General features: G+C 41.2%; 1 protein-coding gene and 1 pseudogene across 1 annotated transcript; one reads left to right on the forward strand and one right to left on the reverse strand.

The window, feature by feature from the left end:
- The window catches only part of LOC138030631 (uncharacterized), a 196,299-nt pseudogene that overhangs the window by 178,080 nt on the left and 443 nt on the right, over nucleotides 1-17,776 (reverse strand).
- Nucleotides 1,319-11,875, forward strand: LOC138028288 (NLR family CARD domain-containing protein 3-like). The gene is made up of 8 exons (XM_068875771.1): nucleotides 1,319-1,344; nucleotides 1,589-1,651; nucleotides 1,788-1,850; nucleotides 2,964-3,026; nucleotides 3,163-3,225; nucleotides 4,346-4,408; nucleotides 4,545-4,607; nucleotides 5,399-11,875. The coding sequence occupies exons 1-8, from the start codon at nucleotides 1,338-1,340 to the stop codon at nucleotides 8,755-8,757; spliced, it is 3,744 nt and encodes a 1,247-aa protein (XP_068731872.1). The 5' UTR covers nucleotides 1,319-1,337; the 3' UTR covers nucleotides 8,758-11,875.

Below are 17,776 nucleotides of genomic sequence, written 5' to 3' on the forward strand. Positions count from 1 at the left end.
AAGAAGGGAATTTTGAATCCCACACAGTGGGGAAAGCTGTATCCAACTATTTCTTCATCTGTGTCATCAACCAGCTTTGACATTACACTTCTAATGGTACTGCTGAGAAATATATGCAGTTTCACTCCCCCTGTCAGTACTGGAAGTTGGGACAAGCTTCCTCTCCCTGGCGATAACAGTCCTGAGGCAAACATAGTGAGGATCAAGTATTACAGAAACCAAGTTTATGCTCATGTAAGCCAAGCTTCTGTTGATGATGCAACATTCAATATGTTATGGCAGGATATAAGTAATGCACTGCTTGCCCTTGGATCTGGAACAACCTATGCCAGTGAAATCAGCCGACTGAAGACTGAGTGCATGGATCCTGATTTTGAGGAGCACTATCGAGAATTACTAAAGCAGTGGAAAAAGGGTGATGATAACACCAAGGAGAAGCTTGATGAGCTAAAAGGTATGCTGGACTCAAAGGAGTATGCCATTAGTGAACTAAGGGTGTTTTGTGTGTCGTGCCAAAAACTGAGGTTTGCTCAGCTTTCCGAGAATTCTGCTGCCAAAAAATCAGAAACTGTTCACTTATTATAATTATTTTTACTAAAACCGAAAATGTACCGAAAACAAACCTTTTTTTGTGTGTGTGTGTGTTAGGAGAAATGGAACTACATTCCTTGAAAGAATAAACAATTCATTGCACTTGAAAGCTGTGAAAGGGGTTAAGCTAAATTGGCTCAAATTAAATCCCACAGAGGAGAGGAAGAAATGATTTCAAAATAGGCTGAGCCTAACGCCTTTTGCAAAGAATTACTAAAGTAGGGGAATAGACCGTTTTAGCTTCCCATTTCAGACCGCATGATGTCACTCTGGGGACCCGTTTCTTTCAAATGTCATCTTATGCATGTGCATATGTACGCATGGCTTACCAGAAGACTAAAGGAAATTTTCTGGAAAACATCATATGGTCTGGGATGGGAAGGTCTATTTGTAGGTAGAAGGTGTGTTCATGACTAAACCAATGTGTCAAGGATTTGCACAAGAATGAGATGCGGACACTGTAATTTGTTACTTCTCCACGTTATTATCATGTACGTTCTGAGAAGTTGTGAAGAAACGTCACAGATTGTCCCTTGAAAACCCTTGTTTCTTTTATGTAGGGACTGCTATGGTTCGTAAAGCCACATTCAGAATTTGTAGATTACGTTCCAGAACATTACGAACTCGGACACCTACAACAATTAGCCTGTTTGTCTAAAGAAAATTATTTTTTTCACTTTTTTACGAAAGATATGGTAAAGAAATGGAAGACCGATGAAGGCAGCATCAAGGAGAAGCTTCAACACATGGAAGGTGTGTTTGTACTCAAACAATTGGCTTTCTAGAATATCAGCCAATGCCTAGTTAACATCACTTTCTTGTCACCCTTGAACCCTTCTTTTGACACTGTGCAGAAAGCGCTATTCTGAGGATGAGGTATATACAGGTACCAAATACTTTTCTTGTCACCCTTGAACCCTTCTTTTCACATGTTTTGTTTAGGTTGTTCTTTATTTTATGTCATGATTAATCTATCCGTTGGTTTAATTTGATGAAGATACCCTAAAGAGGCTTGAAACAGATGAAGGCAGCAGCAAAGACACGCTTAAAGAGATACTAGGTGAGTTAGTGCATTTTATTAACATTGACAACTGTTGACTTTGGGGATCAAGGATGAAGTGAAAATATTTTTTCTTCCTTTTACATAAAAAAAAATCTCAAATTTCGTATAACGACTTTCTCTTGTGTTCAAAAAGAAATGCTACAACAGCGGATGTCCAGTGAAGACTGCACTAGGGACAAGCTCAGTGAGATGGAAGGTAGATTCACACGTCATGCGTCTTATTTTCTGAGATAATGAGCGTGTTTTTATTGGAGGTCGACGTGCTTGGATAACTTATTGTAATATTGTGAGTCATTTAAGTGCATTTTCCTCAAATAGTGTACCAACAGTTCGGAGAGGATGTTTCATGATCACGGCATAGATGGCAATTGTTTCAGTCATATTAAAATTATCGGTAGGATTTACAGATGCCCTGAGGACAGAGAGATGAACAAATCAAAACACTAAGGGAATTCCGTCCCGACTCTCCTTGAAAAGAAAGGGGGCTCTTTTAATGCCACTTCCAGGTGCTGTGAGATTTGTCTTACGATTTACCGTACTTATTTGAGAAGGATTCAAAGTGTGACCTTTAACAGATGATACATGTATTACGGAGGTCGCAATTTCTCCTCAGTTTAACTCAGCCATAAGTTAATATCTCGTGTCTTACTCAAATTCATTCATCTTTGTCTACATAGGGGCAGTTCACTGTTTAATACTTGTTAAAAGGTTAATTGACAATTAGTTACTTGAGTGGAGGTAAATATTCACCACCTCCACCGACACTGAGGTAAATAATTGAAGGGCTGGAAGCAAAAACCGAGTAAGTGACAATGATCGGCCGATTTTTAGTTTTGCTCAAAAATAGCCCAAATTTTGAAAATTGACTGGAAAATAACATAAGAACATTGCGCTGGTACTGTTTTTCGCCGACTTTAGCTTTGTTTTCGAGAAATAAGCTATGCAAAAATACTATCGGCTTCGCGGTTGAAAACAATGGAGTCAGCATAGGCTAATGCAACTGCGTGTGTCTGTAGCTTAACCAAATGACAGGCACAGTGAAGTACATTACAGGTCGAATAATGACCGAAGTGAAACGGGAAGCCATTTTGTTTTTCTCCCTTTGCTCAGAGGGGAATGGTACTTGCTATTTGCCTCCGAGCTAGCCAATCACACTGTGCAGAAAGCGCTATTCTGAGGGTGAGGTATATCCAGGTACCAATTACTTTTCTTGTCACCCATGGACCCTTATTTTCACATGTTTTGTTTAGGTTGTTTTTTTTAAATTTTATATCATGATTAATCTATCCGTTGGTTTAATTTGATGAAGGTACCCTAAAGAGGCTTGAAACAGATGAAGGCAGCAGCAAAGACACGCTTAAAGAGATACTAGGTGAGTAAGTGCATTTTATTGACATTCACAACTGTTGACTTTGGGGATCAAGGATGAAGTGAGAATATTTTTTCCTCCTTTTACATAAAAAAAAATCTCAAATTTCGTATAACGACTTTCTCTTGTGTTCATCAAGAAATGCTAAAACAGTGGATGTCCAGTGAAGGCTGCACTAGGGACAAGCTCAGTGAGATGGAAGGTAGATTCACACGTCATGCGTCTTATTTTCTGAGATAATGAGCGTGTTTTTATTGCAGGTAAACGTTCTTGGATAACTTATTGTAATATTGTGAGTCATTGAAGTCAGTGCTTTTTCAGCAAAGACTCAAATAGTGTACCAACAGTTCGGAAAGGACTTTTCATGATCACTGCACAGATGGCAATTGTTTCAGTCATATTAAAATTACCGGTAGGATTTACAGATGCCCTGAGGACAGAGAGATGAACAAATCAAAACCGTAAGGGAATTCCGTCCCGACTCTCCTTGAAAAGAAAGGGGGCTCTTTTAATGCCACTTCCAGGTGCTGTGAGATTTGTCTTACGATTTACCGTACTTATTTGAGAAGGATTTAAAGTGTGACCTTTAACAGATTATACATTGTATTACGAAGGTCGCAATTTCTCCTCAGTTTAACTGAGTCATAAGTTAATACCTCGTGTCTTACTCAAATTCATTCATCTTTGTCTACATAGGGGCAGTTCACTGTTTAATACTTGTTAAAAGGTTAATTGACAATTATTTACCCGAGTGGAGGTAAATATCCACCACCTCCACCGACACTGAGGTAAATAATTGAAGGGCGGGAAGCAAAAACCGAGCAAGTGACAATGTTCGGCCGATTTTTAGTTTTGCTCAAAAATAGCCCAAATTTTGAAAATTGACTGGAAAATAACTTAAGAACATTGCGCTGGTATTGTTTTTCTCCGACTTTAGCTTTAGTTTCGAGAAATAAGCTATGCAAAAATTCTATCGGCTTCGCGGTTGAAAACAATGGAGTCAGCATAGGCTAATGCAACTGCGTGTGTCTGTAGCTTAACCAAATGACAGGCACAGTGAAGTACATTACAGGTCGAATAATGACCGAAGTGAAACGGGAAGCCATTTTGTTTTTCTCCCTTTGCTCAGAGGGGAATGGTACTTGCTATTTGCCTCCGAGCTAGCCAATCACACTGTGCGGAATGCACTATTCTGAGGGTGAGGTATATCCAGGTAACAATTACTTTTTTTGTCACCAATGAACCCCTATTTTCACGTGTTTTGTTTAGGTTTTTTTATTTTATGTCATGATTAATCTATCCGTTGGTTTAATTTGATGAAGGTACCCTAAAGAGGCTTGAAACAGATGAAGGCAGCAGCAAAGACATGCTTAAAGAGGTACTTGGTGAGTTAGTGCATTTTATTGACATTGACAACTGTTGACTTTGGGGATCAAGGATAAAGTGAAAATATTTTTTCCTCCTTTTACATAAAAAAAAATCTCAAATTTCGTATAACGACTTTCTCTTGTGTTCCACAAGAAATGCTAAAACAGTGGATGTCCAGTGAAGGCTGCACTAGGGACAAGCTCAGTGAGATGGAAGGTAGATTCACACGTCATGCGTCTTATTTTCTGAGATAATGAGCGTGTTTTTATTGGAGGTCGACGTGCTTGGATAACTTATTGTAATATTGTAAATCATTTAAGTTAGTGCTTTTTCAGCAAGGCCTCAAATAGTGTACCAACAGTTCGGAGAGGACTTTTCATAATCACAGCACAGACGGCAATTGTTTCAGTCATATTAAAATTACTGGTAGGATTTACAGATGCCCTGAGTACAGGGAGATGAACAGATCAAAACCGTAAGGGAATTCCGTCCCGACTCTCCTTGAAAAGAAAGGGGGCTCTTTTAATGCCCCATGCAAGTGCTGTGAGATTTGTCTTACGATTTTACCGTACTTATTTGAGAAGTATTCAAAGTGTGACCTTTAACAGATGATACATGTATTACAAAGGTCGCAATTTCTTCTTAACTTAACTGAACCATTAGTTAATACTACAACCACCCTTATGAGTAGTATATTTTCTGCCATTCGTAATAACAAAGAAGAATTCATGAAACCAAAACTATATTTTATTGAGAGAAAAGATCAATGTTGAAGTGAAATGGGAATTAAATTGAAAAATTGTAAATTTATTTTTCAAGTATTCTTTGTTAATGCGGAAATGCATCGTTATGATTATTAATTCTAGACAAGAATGATATTTGTCCGTAAAAGAACATGATAGGCCTTGCACAATGAATGTGACTCATATTTCACTAATTCCAATAAAGCAGTTCGGGTGGGTGAACACAGCGATTTTTTCCAGTTATTGACTGTTTCTCACTTTCAGAACTTTTTGGACCAGCTGACTTTGTGGACGATATTCGAACACTGTACAAAAACCAGGAAGGCTGGCTTGCACCAATTCCATGGTGCGAAGAATTTACATTCGAGCTTGACAACATTTTTACCAGGCTTAAAATGGTTAGCAGGAAAAAAGAACGAGGCACAAAGACTGACTCCACTGTCAACATGCTGGAAATCTTCAAACCACATGAGGAATGTTCACAACCCAGAAAGGTTCTGATTGAAGGACAGCCAGGCATGGGAAAGACAACCTATTGTAACAAGATTGCTTACGACTGGGCCAAGAACTGTAAACCTGGCGATTATTTTCCTGATGTCCAAGTGTTGCTGTTGTTGAAATGTAGAGACATACATTCTGACTTATGGGAAGCTATTGATGACCAGCTTTTACCGAAAGACATGAACAAAAAAGAAAGAGAAAAGTTTTTCACCTTCATTCGAAACCATCAGGCAAAGGTTTTGCTGGTACTTGATGGACTGGATGAGCTGCCAGCCCATAACTTACCCGCCTATAAAGAAATCATTCAAGGGAGAATGCTTCCAAAATGTCACTTAGTGGTTACAGCACGCCCTGAAGCTGGGATAAAAGTACGGAAATGTTGTGACACCCTTCTAGAAGTAGAAGGGTTTACCGAAAGTGATGCTGAAGATTTTATCCAGAGATATTTCAAAACCAAGGAGCATTTGGCGAAAAAGCTCTTGAACAAGCTGCACACAGACGCAAGCCTCAAAGGACTTACTGCAAGCCCTTTAAATACAGCACTTCTTTGCCTCCTTTGCGAAGACTTCCAAGGGGATTTTCCAAAAGGTAGAACTCTTCTTTTCCTCGAAATAGTGCGGTGCATGCTTAGAAGATATAGGAGGAAAAAAGAACTACCAGAAACGGATGAAGACCTAATACAATTACACCGTGCTGAGTTAAAGGTTCTTGGTTGTATTGCTTTGGATGGCTTGCTTAACGATTTTATGTATTTCAAGCACAGCACATTCGATAATTGTACCAGTGACTTAATACGTGAATTCGGATTTCTATCAGTTCAGCCTGGATGCAGCAAAGGAAGAACAAGCCTGACTTACGGGTTTCTTCACAAAAGCATTCAGGAGTGGTTTGGTGCATTTTACCTCTGTTGCCAGCTTGTCGGTGAGAACATTAGCCCCGATAGCTTAGTTGCTGACACCAGATATCTTGAGGAGTTTCAACAGGTGCTAAGGTTTACTTGTGGTATCTTGGCTCAAAAGTCTGAGGCAAAAGCCCTGGCACTTATGGAAAGTATAGCATGTCAAATTAACCAATCAATTTACAGTTCTAATCACCTATGTGCAGCATTGACATGTATCAGTGAATGTGAGAAAGACCAGGGTACCTTTGCCAAAAAATTGGCGCATTCTCTTGGTTCCCTTCTTCAAATTCAGAGCGCTATTTTCTATCCTAATGCACTAAGTGACAGCGGAGCTGCTGTATTGGCTCACGCATTGGAAACAAATTCATCGCTTACAGAATTGGATTTGTCTTTCAATAACATCAGTGACTCAGATGTTGCTGCTCTGGCTAAGGCAATGGAAAGAAATCAAACGCTGACAAATTTGAATTTGTTAATGAATTACATTGGTGACTTGGGTGCTGCTGCACTAGCAAAAGCATTGGAAAGAAGTCCAATGCTGACAATGTTGAATTTGTTTGCCAATGACATTGGTGAATCGGGTGCTGCTGCACTGGCTAAAGCATTGGAAAGAAATTCAACGCTGACAGAGTTGATATTGTATCACAATAACATCGGTGACTTGGGTGCTACTGCTCTGGCTGAAGCAGTGGCAAGAAATTCAACCCTTAAACAGTTAAATTTGTCTGGCAATAACATCAGTGACTCAGGTGCTGTTGCCCTGGCTGAAGCAGTAAAAACAAATTCAACGCTGAGAGAGTTGCGTTTGTTTGGCAATAACATCAGTACCAAATGTACCTGTGCATTGGCTGAAGCAAGAACTTTAAAGCTGACAGAGTTCAATTTGTATGGCAATAACATGGGTGACTCAAGTGCTGCTGCACTGGCTAGATCAGTGGAAAGAAATTCAACCCTCACAAATTTAAATTTGTTTGACAATGGCATCGGCGAATCGGGTGCTGCTGCACTGGCTATAGCAGTGGAAAGAAATTCAACCCTGACAAAGTTGATTTTAAAAGGCAATAACATCGGTGACTCAGGTGCGGCTGCATTGGCTAGATCAGTGGAGAGAAATTCAATGCTGATAGAGTTGGATATGTCTTACAATGACATTGGTGAATCGGGTGCGGCTGCATTGGCTGAAGCAATAGAGAGGAATTCAATGTTGACAAAGTTTAATTTGGCTGGCAATGACATCAAAGACTCAGGTGCTGCTGCACTTGCTAAAGCAATGGAAAGAAATCCAAAGCTTACAGAGTTGGATTTGTCTTACAATGACATGGGTGACGCGAGTGTTGTTGCTCTGGCTGGAGCAATGGAAAGAAATCCAAAGCTGACAGTGTTGAATTTGTATGGCAATTGCATCGGTGTCTCGGGTGCTGCTGCACTGGCTAGATCAGTGGAGAGAAATTCAACGCTGACAGAGTTGGATATGTCTTACAATGACATTGGTGAATCGGGTGCGGCTGCATTGGCTGAAGCAATAGAGAGGAATTCAATGTTGACAAAGTTTAATTTGGCTCGCAATGACATCAAAGACTCAGGTGCTGCTGCACTTGCTAAAGCAATGGAAAGAAATCCAAAGCTTACAGAGTTGGATTTGTCTGACAATGACATAGGTGACGCGAGTGTTGTTGCTCTGGCTGGAGCAATGGAAAGAAATCCAAAGCTGACAGTGTTGAATTTGTATGGCAATAGCATCGGTGTCTTGGGTGCTGCTGCACTGGCTAGATCAGTGGAGAGAAATTCAACGCTTACAGAGTTGGATATGTCTTACAATGACATTGGTGACTCGGGTGCGGCTGCATTGGCTGAAGCAATAGAGAGGAATTCAATGTTGGCAAAGTTTAATTTGGCTGGCAATGACATCAAAGACTCAGGTGCTGCTGCACTTGCTAAAGCAATGGAAAGAAATCCAAAGCTTACAGAGTTGGATTTGTCTTACAATGACATGGGTGACGCGAGTGTTGTTGCTCTGGCTGGAGCAATGGAAAGAAATCCAAAGCTCACAGTGTTGAATTTGAATGGAAATAGCATCGGTGTCTCGGGTGCTGCTGCACTGGCTAAAGCACTGGAGAGAAATTCAACGCTGACAGAGTTGGATATGTCTTACAATAACATCGGTGAATCGGGTGCGGTTGCGTTGGCTGAAGCAATAGAGAGAAATTCAATGTTGACGTAGTTTAATTTTGCTGGCAATAACATCAAAGACTTAGGTGCTGCTGCACTTGCTAAAGCAATGGAAGGAAATTTAAAGGTTACAGAGTTGGATTTGTCTTACAATGACATCAGTGACTCAGGTGCTGCTGCACTGGCTAAAGCATTACAAACAAATTGAACGCTGACAAATTTGAATTTGTTTGACAATGGCATCGGCGAGTCGGGTGCTGCTGCACTGGCTAAAGCAATGGAAAGAAATTCAACGCTGACAGAGTTGGATATGTCTTACAATACCATCGGTGATTCGGGTGCGGTTGCGTTGGCTGAAGCAATAAAGAGACGTTCAATGCTCACAGAGTTTAATTTGGCTGGCAATAACATCAGTGACTCAGGTGCTGCTGTACTGGCGAAAGCTTTACAAACAAATTGAACGCTGACAAATTCGAATTTGTTTGGCAATAACATCGCTGAGTCGGGTGCTGCTGCACTAGCTAAAGCACTGAAAAGAAATTCAACAGTGATAGAGTTTAATTTGTAGGGCAATAACATCGGTGATTTGGGTGCTGCAGCAGTGGCTGAAGCAATAAAGAGGAAGTCGATGCTGACAAAGTTTAATTTGGCTGGCAATGACATCAGTGAATCGGGAGCTGTTGCACTTGCTAAAGTAATGGCAAGAAATCCAAAGGTTACAGAGTTGTATTTGTCTTGCAATAACATGGGTGACTAGGGTGCTGTTGCTCTGGCTGGAGCAATGGAAAGAAATCCAGCGCTGACAGAGTTGAATTTGAATGGCAATAAGATCGGTGACTTAGATGCGGCTGCATTGGCTGAAGCAATAGAGAGAAATTCAATGCTCACAAACTTTAATTTGGCTTGTAATAACATTAGTGACTCGGGTGCTGCTGCACTTGCTAAAGCAATGGAAAGAAATCCAGAGGTAACAGAGTTGGATATGTCTTACAATACCATCGGTGATTCGGGAGGGGCTTCATTGGCTGAAGCAATAAAGAGACGTTCAATGCTCACAGAGTTTAATTTGGCTGGCAATAACATCAGTGACTCAGGTGCTGCTGTACCGACGAAAGCTTTACAAACAAATTGAACGCTGACAAATTCGAATTTGTTTGGCAATAACATCGCTGAGTCGGGTGCTGCTGCACTAGCTAAAGCACTGAAAAGAAATTCAACACTGATAGAGTTTAATTTGTAGGGCAATAACATCGGTGATTTGGGTGCCGAAGCAGTGGCTGAAGCAATAGAGAGAAAGTCGATGCTGACAAAGTTTAATTTGGCTGACAATGACATCAGTTACTCAGGTGCTGCTGTAGTTGCTAAAGCAATGGAAAGGAATCCAAAGGTAATAGAGTTGGATTTGTCTTACGATAACATGGGTGACTCAAGCGATGTTGCTCTGGCTGGAGCAATGGAAAGAAATCCAACACTGACAGAGTTAAATTTGTATGGCAGTAAGATCGATGACTTGAGTGCTGCTGTACTGGCTGAAGTATTCGAAAAAAGTTAAACACTGAAAATTTTGAATTTGTTTGGCAATAAAATCGCTGAAGCGTTTGCTGCTGCACTGGAAGGATAATTGGAAAGAAATTCGACGCTGAGGGAGTTGAATTTGTATGGCAATAACATCAGTAACTCGGGTGCGGCTGCATTGGTTGAAGGAATAGAAAGAAATGCAATGCTGACAAAGTTGAATTTTTCTGGCGATAACATCAGTGACTCAGGTGCTGCTGCACTTGCTAAAGGAATGGAAAGAAATTCGACGGTAACAGAGTTGGATTTGTCTTACAACAACATAGGTGACTTGGGTGCTGCTGCACTAGCTGGAGTATTGGAATGAAATCCAGCGCTGACAGATTCGAATTTGTTTGGCAGGAACACTAGTGACTTGGGTGCTGCTGTACTGGTTGAAGTATTGGAAAGAAACGAAACACTGACATAGTTGAATTTGTATGGCAATAACATTGGTGACTCGAGTGCAGTTTCTCTGGATAGAGCAATGGAAAGAGATCCAGCACTGACAAAGTTAAATTTGTAATTCAATAACATCATTATTTGAGATGCTGAAAAGAAATCCAAAGCTGACAGATTTAGATTTATTTGGCAATAACATTGGTGAATCGGGTACTGCTGCACTGGCTAAAGCACTGGAAGAAAATTCAATGCTGGCAGAATTGAATTTGTAAGTTAATAACATTGGTGTCTTCAATGCTGCTGCATTGCCTGAAGAAATAGAGAGAAATCCAAAGCTGACTGATTTGAATTTGTCTGGCAATAACATCGGTGACTTGGATGCTGCTGCTTTGGCAAGAGAAATGGAAAGAAATCCAATGCTGACAGAGTTGAATATGTCTTGCAGTAACATTGGTGACTCGAGTACTGTTTCTCTGGCTGGAGCAAAGAAAAGAGATCCATCGCTGACAGAGTTAGATTTTTATTCAATAACATCGGTATTTTAGGTGCTGCTGCACTGGCTAAAGCACTGGAAGAAAATTCAATGCTGACAGAGTTGAATTTGTATGGCAATAACATTGGTGTCTTCAGTGCTGCTGCATTGCCTGAAGCAATAGAGAGAAATCCAAAGCTGACTGATTTGGATTTGTCTGGCAACAACATCGTTGACTCGGATGGTGCTTCTTTGCCGACAGCAATGGAAAGAAATCCAATGCTGACAGAGTTGAATTTGTTGGGCATTAACACTGGTGACTCAGGTGCTGCTGCACTGGCTAATGGATGTAAAAGAGATTTAAAGCTGACACAGTTGAATTTGTATGGCAATAACCTTAGTGACTCGGGTGCTGCTGCACTGCCCTGCTGACATTGTTGGATTTGTCTGGCAATAACGTCGGTGACTTGGGTGATGCTGCTCTGGTCAGGTTGAACATATTCTACGCTAATCGCTTAAGCCATCGTAAAAACGTTGTTTCTCCTTGGAGTTTGTAGTTGAACCGTTTTTTTCAATCGCAATGAAAAAGCAGTTTGAAGAGAAACCATTAGATATTGATCAGGCGTTTTGTTGCAATGTATCAGAATTCCTGACATCCTTTGGATGAAAAAGTGTGAAAGTGTGTCAAAAATGTACTGCAAACGGCGATAGTTTTGATTAAAATTAAATATGTATTACAATGTAACATAGTTTGTATTTAAAGATCAAAGAAAAGCGTCGTGTGAGTGGAAAACCTGCAATTGCGACTTCGGTGCAGTTTCCAGCTTCCTTGTTTTCAGTTTCTTGGTTACACTGGTCAATTTTGACTACTCTGCTTCCTCTTTAGATAGGTCATGATATCCCTACATATGTGTCTACTTTTGTTTACTATCAATGACAACACACAGCTCAAATAACACTGAAAATCAATTCTGCCCATTTCGTGAAGTTTTTGGTCTCGAACAACAGTCCTTCTGAGGACTGCAATAACCCTTACAAGGATGTTTCATTTTTCATTCTGAGGAAGCCTCATTTTTCTTGATTATCGGGAACTATTGAACAAAGAGAACAAAATAGAGCTGTGACACCAGCTAGGAAAGCCTGCCATGCATGGTTTGACTCTGCGAAATTCAGGAAATTGAAGGGAGGAACATAGTGGACATGATAGCAATGTGAACAAAAATCCAGTTTAAAATGTAGATTTGTGCTATTGAAAGCTGTATTCTTTGACTGGATTTGTACAAACAACGATCTAAAGTTGAGATGAAGACTGAAAAATACATCCTTTTGTGCACTTGTAGTCAAAGTCTTAGACTGAGTAATGGGTGAGTCAAAATAAATTGCACCCCTGGATAAGGTGGGGATTTGACGAAATACCTGGTTTGAATATTGACTAATTCCTTACACCCTGTTGATGCCATCTGCCTACCAAAGTCCTCACATGGTCTCTCCATCTGGGGGCTTCCCTTTGGCTCTCGTGGGTCTTGGTTAGCCTGGAAGACCAAGGTATTAAAATCGTGTTTTATCATCATTACAGCGTAATGCAACTTCGTTCCCAACTTCGTTCGATGAGGAGAAAGACCCTCGTTGGGGCTGGTCACGTGCATACCCTCGACAAACGTTTTCCCACTGGGGTAGAGACTTCGTTATATTTTGAACTGCAACTGGGCGGAAGCGTAATCGTTCGAGAAGGCATTGAAACAATCTTTACTTTACAATGTAAGTTTCAAAAAGGTCAAAACAGCTGATTTAAATTCCCATAGGAGATTCCAACAAAAGCGGTCAAGCTAAAAACAAGAGCTTTTGTGACCGATAAGACCTTCGATGTCGAGCGGCGATTGAAGTTCGCAGAAAAAAAAGATTTTTTTATTAGCTAAAATTGCTTCTACAGAACATACACTATCATAAAAAATACACCACAAACTGCGTTTTCTTGATAAAATGTCTTTTATTTTACCAGTGCTAAAAATACACTTCATAATTTGTGTTACAAATTTAATGCTGAAGCCTGGCCCATCTTGGAGATGGTGAATTAGCCTCATGTAAACGACACTGCAGTGCAAATAAAGAGCGAACTGAAAGGGGTTCACTGGAAAGTGACAGAACTGGTTGGAAGAAGCCCAAGTTTTCCACCTCTTAAAACCTCCAAGGTAGGAACGTACCGTTCCATCAGCTTTCCAAGGGATAACAGTGTTCTCCACCGAACGAGCTGAAGACTGAAAACGGACTGGGACGGAGTCATGGAACTCTGTCCACATTCCAGACTTGAAAACATCTGCAAAAGAAAAATATTGACAAAACAACAGTACCTCGTAACACTAGATCTATCCTCTGGGAACTAATGAAACCCTTCCCATCAGCAGAAATAAAATCACTAATATCCGCTTAAAAAGGGCACAGATAGTCCCTGTGCATTGGATGGACGCAAATAATCCCTGCCAAAGGGCACAGAAGACCCCTGTCTAAAATGACACAGATGATCCCCAGCAAAGGGCATAGAAGGCCTATGGGCACAGATTGTGTCCAGGCACAAAGGGCACAGATAGTCCTCGCATAAGTACACAAAAACTAATGTGATCAACTCAAAAAACGGGCATCTAAACACTTGGCCCTCGCTAAAGGGCACAGATACTCCCTGCGTGCAGGCACAGAAAAATCCCTGCTTATGAGCACTTGATAGGGGGCTCCCCTTTCTCGGAGCTTTCCTCTGTGCTTCAGCAATGATTACTGATGGAGGCTTAAGTTTTGTCCCATCTGTCCCACGAGTTTGGCAATGAAGGTAATGGTCTTCTGTGTGAAGGTAGTGAGCACCTATTGCCCGTACCCATGGGCTGCTTAAAATGAAAGGTTACCAGTCCACTGTTCCTGGGGACTGTATTTTGTCTCGAATCTCCTTGCTTTCCCCACTAATCCCCACCACCGCACACCGGTGGCTCAGTTGGTTGAGCACCGGGATGACATGCGGGAGGTCGTGAGTTCGACTCCGGCTGGATCAAGACTCAGGGCCTTAAAACAACTGAGGAGAAAGTGCTGCCTTTGTAATTACATTCGCAAATGGTTAGACTTTCAAGTCTTCTCGGATAAGGGCTAAAAACCGTAGGCCCCGCCTCACTAATATCTTCCATATTCATTAGTTCCAGGTGGGACGTTAAAGAACCCACACACTATTCCAGAAAAGTAGGGGATGAAGTTCCCGGGGTTGTGGCTGTCCTCTGTGAGTGTATGATTTGGTGGCCATAGCAGGTCCACATCAGCTGAATAGGTGTATAGCGTCTTCGTTTGCGGACATGATTCCTTGATCACTTTGCTACAGGCTACTGCCACAGGCTGTGTGGGTGGTTCTCCTTACGTTTACGACGGAGAGCACATGAATATGGCTAAGCACGTACTCCGAATGGAGTTCTGCTACGAGCAGGGTGACCACGGGATGAAATGGGCCAGCTCCTCCATAATCGGAAGCAAGTACACCGCTAACTACAGGTACTAAAACCTTGGCTGTGTTACATTTCCTTTGATCAAACACCTTGCTCGTTCAGCTATGATTTATTCTAGGGGAAATGCCCTAATCACCCTCCTCGATCCCAGCACCTGAGGGTTTTATCCGGAATTTTTACTCTGGGTTAGACCGTTAGCCGGAAAGCTGCATATACTTTCAGTCTATGTTCCGAAAAACTCGATTTTTTTCCTATATTAAACAGCTAAGTATCTAATCTCGTTCTCCTTTTTAGAATGGTTCATGGTTTCACAAGTTCTGGCATGCTTGAAAGCCAATACTAGGGATTTGATAAGGCGGCCAAAATTGATAGTCTTGGTGATATGTATATATAGACAATGTGAGATGATACAAGGCATTTAAAATACATGATTCAGAGGTTGTATCATATTACTTGTCTTCCTCCATCCTCGCTAATCACAATAACTATATACTTGTACTATTGACCCAAGCAGCAACCCTAGGTATTCACCTCTCACATTTTGACACGTCATGACACTCTCCCCTCACTTTCTATAAACCCCGAGACTGGTTCCCATCCTGCAAATTGTTGAGATAGTTTTAAAGCTCACAATCTTTTTGGACTTTTTCTAGCTAGTAAATAAGATATTCTTGTCTAACAAAGCTCGTGTAAGTTATAATTATTATTGTTTATAGTATATGACACCATGGGCTATTTAGATATTGTAAACAAAGCTGCAGACTCTTCAATGAAAAAAAAAGATACAAAAGGTCCAGAACACAGATGCTTATATTGAAAGCCATTGAAAGGAACGGGGCTGTAAGTTTATCTAGCCATGCTTATAATCACCTGCTTATAATCACCGTCTTTTAAATTTTAAATCACCCAGGGGATTCAGAGACCTTTCAGCTAATACATAATTTCTCTGGTTTGTAGACTCTCATAACTGACCGCCGACATGACTTGACAGCAAGTGGATACCACTCTACAGTGGCCATGATATGTTATGAGTAAGTAAAGACGTGTGCCCTTTGTGCCAGTAGCTACGTTATTTGCTAGATATGGGTTAAAATCGTAACTTCCACCTTTTTTTGGCAATGGAAGGAGTGGTTTTTATTTGTATGAAGCAGAACATCCCTTCAACTTTTCTTTTTGCAGGGACAAAGGGCGTTCCAAAAGTCATGAAAGAAATTGGTAGTGGCGAGTGCACAGAAATGGGAGGGAGAAAGGTGGTTTGCACAGCTGTCTGGCAAGCGTATGTGGTTGCAATTCAGTACATTCGAAAAATAAGAGATAGAACTAGTTAACAAGAGAACAGACATGAGGTAAATAGGTCATGGCAGGGTAAGAAAATAATTGTAGTCCCTCACTTCTTTCTAGCAACTCCAGCTGCTACTATTTTAATGTAACTTTGTCGTCTGGGGTTATGCCAATCTCGTGGAAAAAAATCGAATATCATCCCAATCCTTTGTGGGCATCAGTATTGGATTCTTTGTTTCTACTGAAATATTTGCATTGTTCAGTCTTCCACGACATCTCAAGATCTTGTGTTCATCCAAAAACAAATGAAATTGTTGAATTCTACGGGGTGTTGCTTCTCGAAGTTTGTCCAGATAACTAATTTCGCTAGGAAACGAATTGGCTTGTACAGTACGAATCCAAAGGATTTCGGCTTGCTTAAGTTCCTTAGATAGGGTTCAGTTCACGTTTATCTTCGAAATCTGCTATTTCTCCTGCAGTGGCATTAGTTTCCTTCGTCAGACCTCTCTTGACTTTGCTGACGAATCGCAAGACATACGCAGTTACTGGAAACAGATAATGAAGACTGCTGAATCGTTGGCAGTTGATAAATTTGGTAAAGGCTGATTTCCGGTGAATGGTCTTCAGACGTTGTTAGGACGTGTGCCGTTTCAGGTGGATTCTTTACGAGTTCAGGTAGTGCAGGTTCGTCCGTCTCAGTTGTCAGTTGTGACATTGGTCAAAACATATTGGCGCCGTGGTTTGTTGTTCCTTATCCAATGTAACACAGTCATAGAATCGACCCAGTAGACAGCTTCCAAACTACGAGGCAATGCACTTTGTACGGTTTTTGTCAGACGTACTAATATTGTAGCCCCAAATAACTCCAGCCTGGGAATGCTCTGTTTCTTTAAGGGTGCGACCTTGGTCTTTGACGCAATTAAGTTGACGTCCACGCGTCCATCTTCTTTTGTTTCAAGACAATCGTTCAGAGTGTGACAACGTCCGGTTGGTTTGGCTGATCCGTCATACACAACTCTAAGCTTAGTTGTTTCGCGGTCTCTTCGGGTCACGGCGTGGTGAGAAAGGTAATGCACTCTTTCGTTTTCGTTCCCTTTGTTTTCCTCTGTAGCGACCTTTTTCACAATTCCTTTGTTCACTTGTTCCTCGATGATTTGATTGTACTCGTGGATTACTTCTGGCTCCTTTAACATTTTTTGCTGTAACACTTTAGATGACTGAGGCATAGTTCATAGTCACTTGATATCGCTGGATGGTTCTCCTTCCAAGGCAGTTCCACGTACATTTTTGTTAACACAATCGTTCGACTCTTTGATGTCTGATTCTCCCCGGATTCCAATTGACTCCGTTTCGCAGAACGTTTTAAAGTGTCGACAAGGGGGTCTTGGGCGTCGTCGAAAAGGCAGGTGCTGTTTCCTCAGATGGTGAGGTTTGTCACGGTTCTTCCGGAATCGATAGCGGTTTGTGTTGAACCTGACAAGGGTCACGTTGGTTTTCACACCTTTACTAAAGTCGCGTGCCTCAACTTCCTGTCGGATCACTTCTAACAAGTCGGCCTTTACCCACACCTCCCGCGCGGTATTTCTAGCTACTTGAATTGTAATTTCATGAGGTAGCTTTGACATGATCACGGGAATCAATAAATTGCCATACTGGTGAGAACTCACACCGAACGATTCCAAACCTCTTATATTAATGCCGATTTCGTCATAAACGAGACGAAGTTGGGATGCTTTATAACTAGTACATGCTGGAATTTTAAGCATTTCATCCATATGTGCCGATATAATGTGCTGCACTCTTCCGAAGCGTTTGTGTAATATCTCGATGGTAGACTTGTAATTGGCCTCATTTCTAGTTAGCCCTTGAATTGCTCTTGCTGCCTGTCC

This window comes from Montipora capricornis, chromosome 13, assembly GCF_036669925.1.
Source record: "Montipora capricornis isolate CH-2021 chromosome 13, ASM3666992v2, whole genome shotgun sequence".
NCBI classification, from domain to species: Eukaryota; Metazoa; Cnidaria; class Anthozoa; order Scleractinia; family Acroporidae; genus Montipora; species Montipora capricornis.

What these genes read in the sequence shown, in the direction of transcription:
- LOC138028288 (XM_068875771.1), top strand. An exon ending in CAAGCTCAGTGAGATGGAAG is followed by an intron (nt 1,851 to 2,963) that starts GTAGATTCACAC and finishes AATTTGATGAAG; the next exon opens with GTACCCTAAAGAGGCTTGAA. An exon ending in CAAGCTCAGTGAGATGGAAG is followed by an intron (nt 4,608 to 5,398) that starts GTAGATTCACAC and finishes TCTCACTTTCAG; the next exon opens with AACTTTTTGGACCAGCTGAC.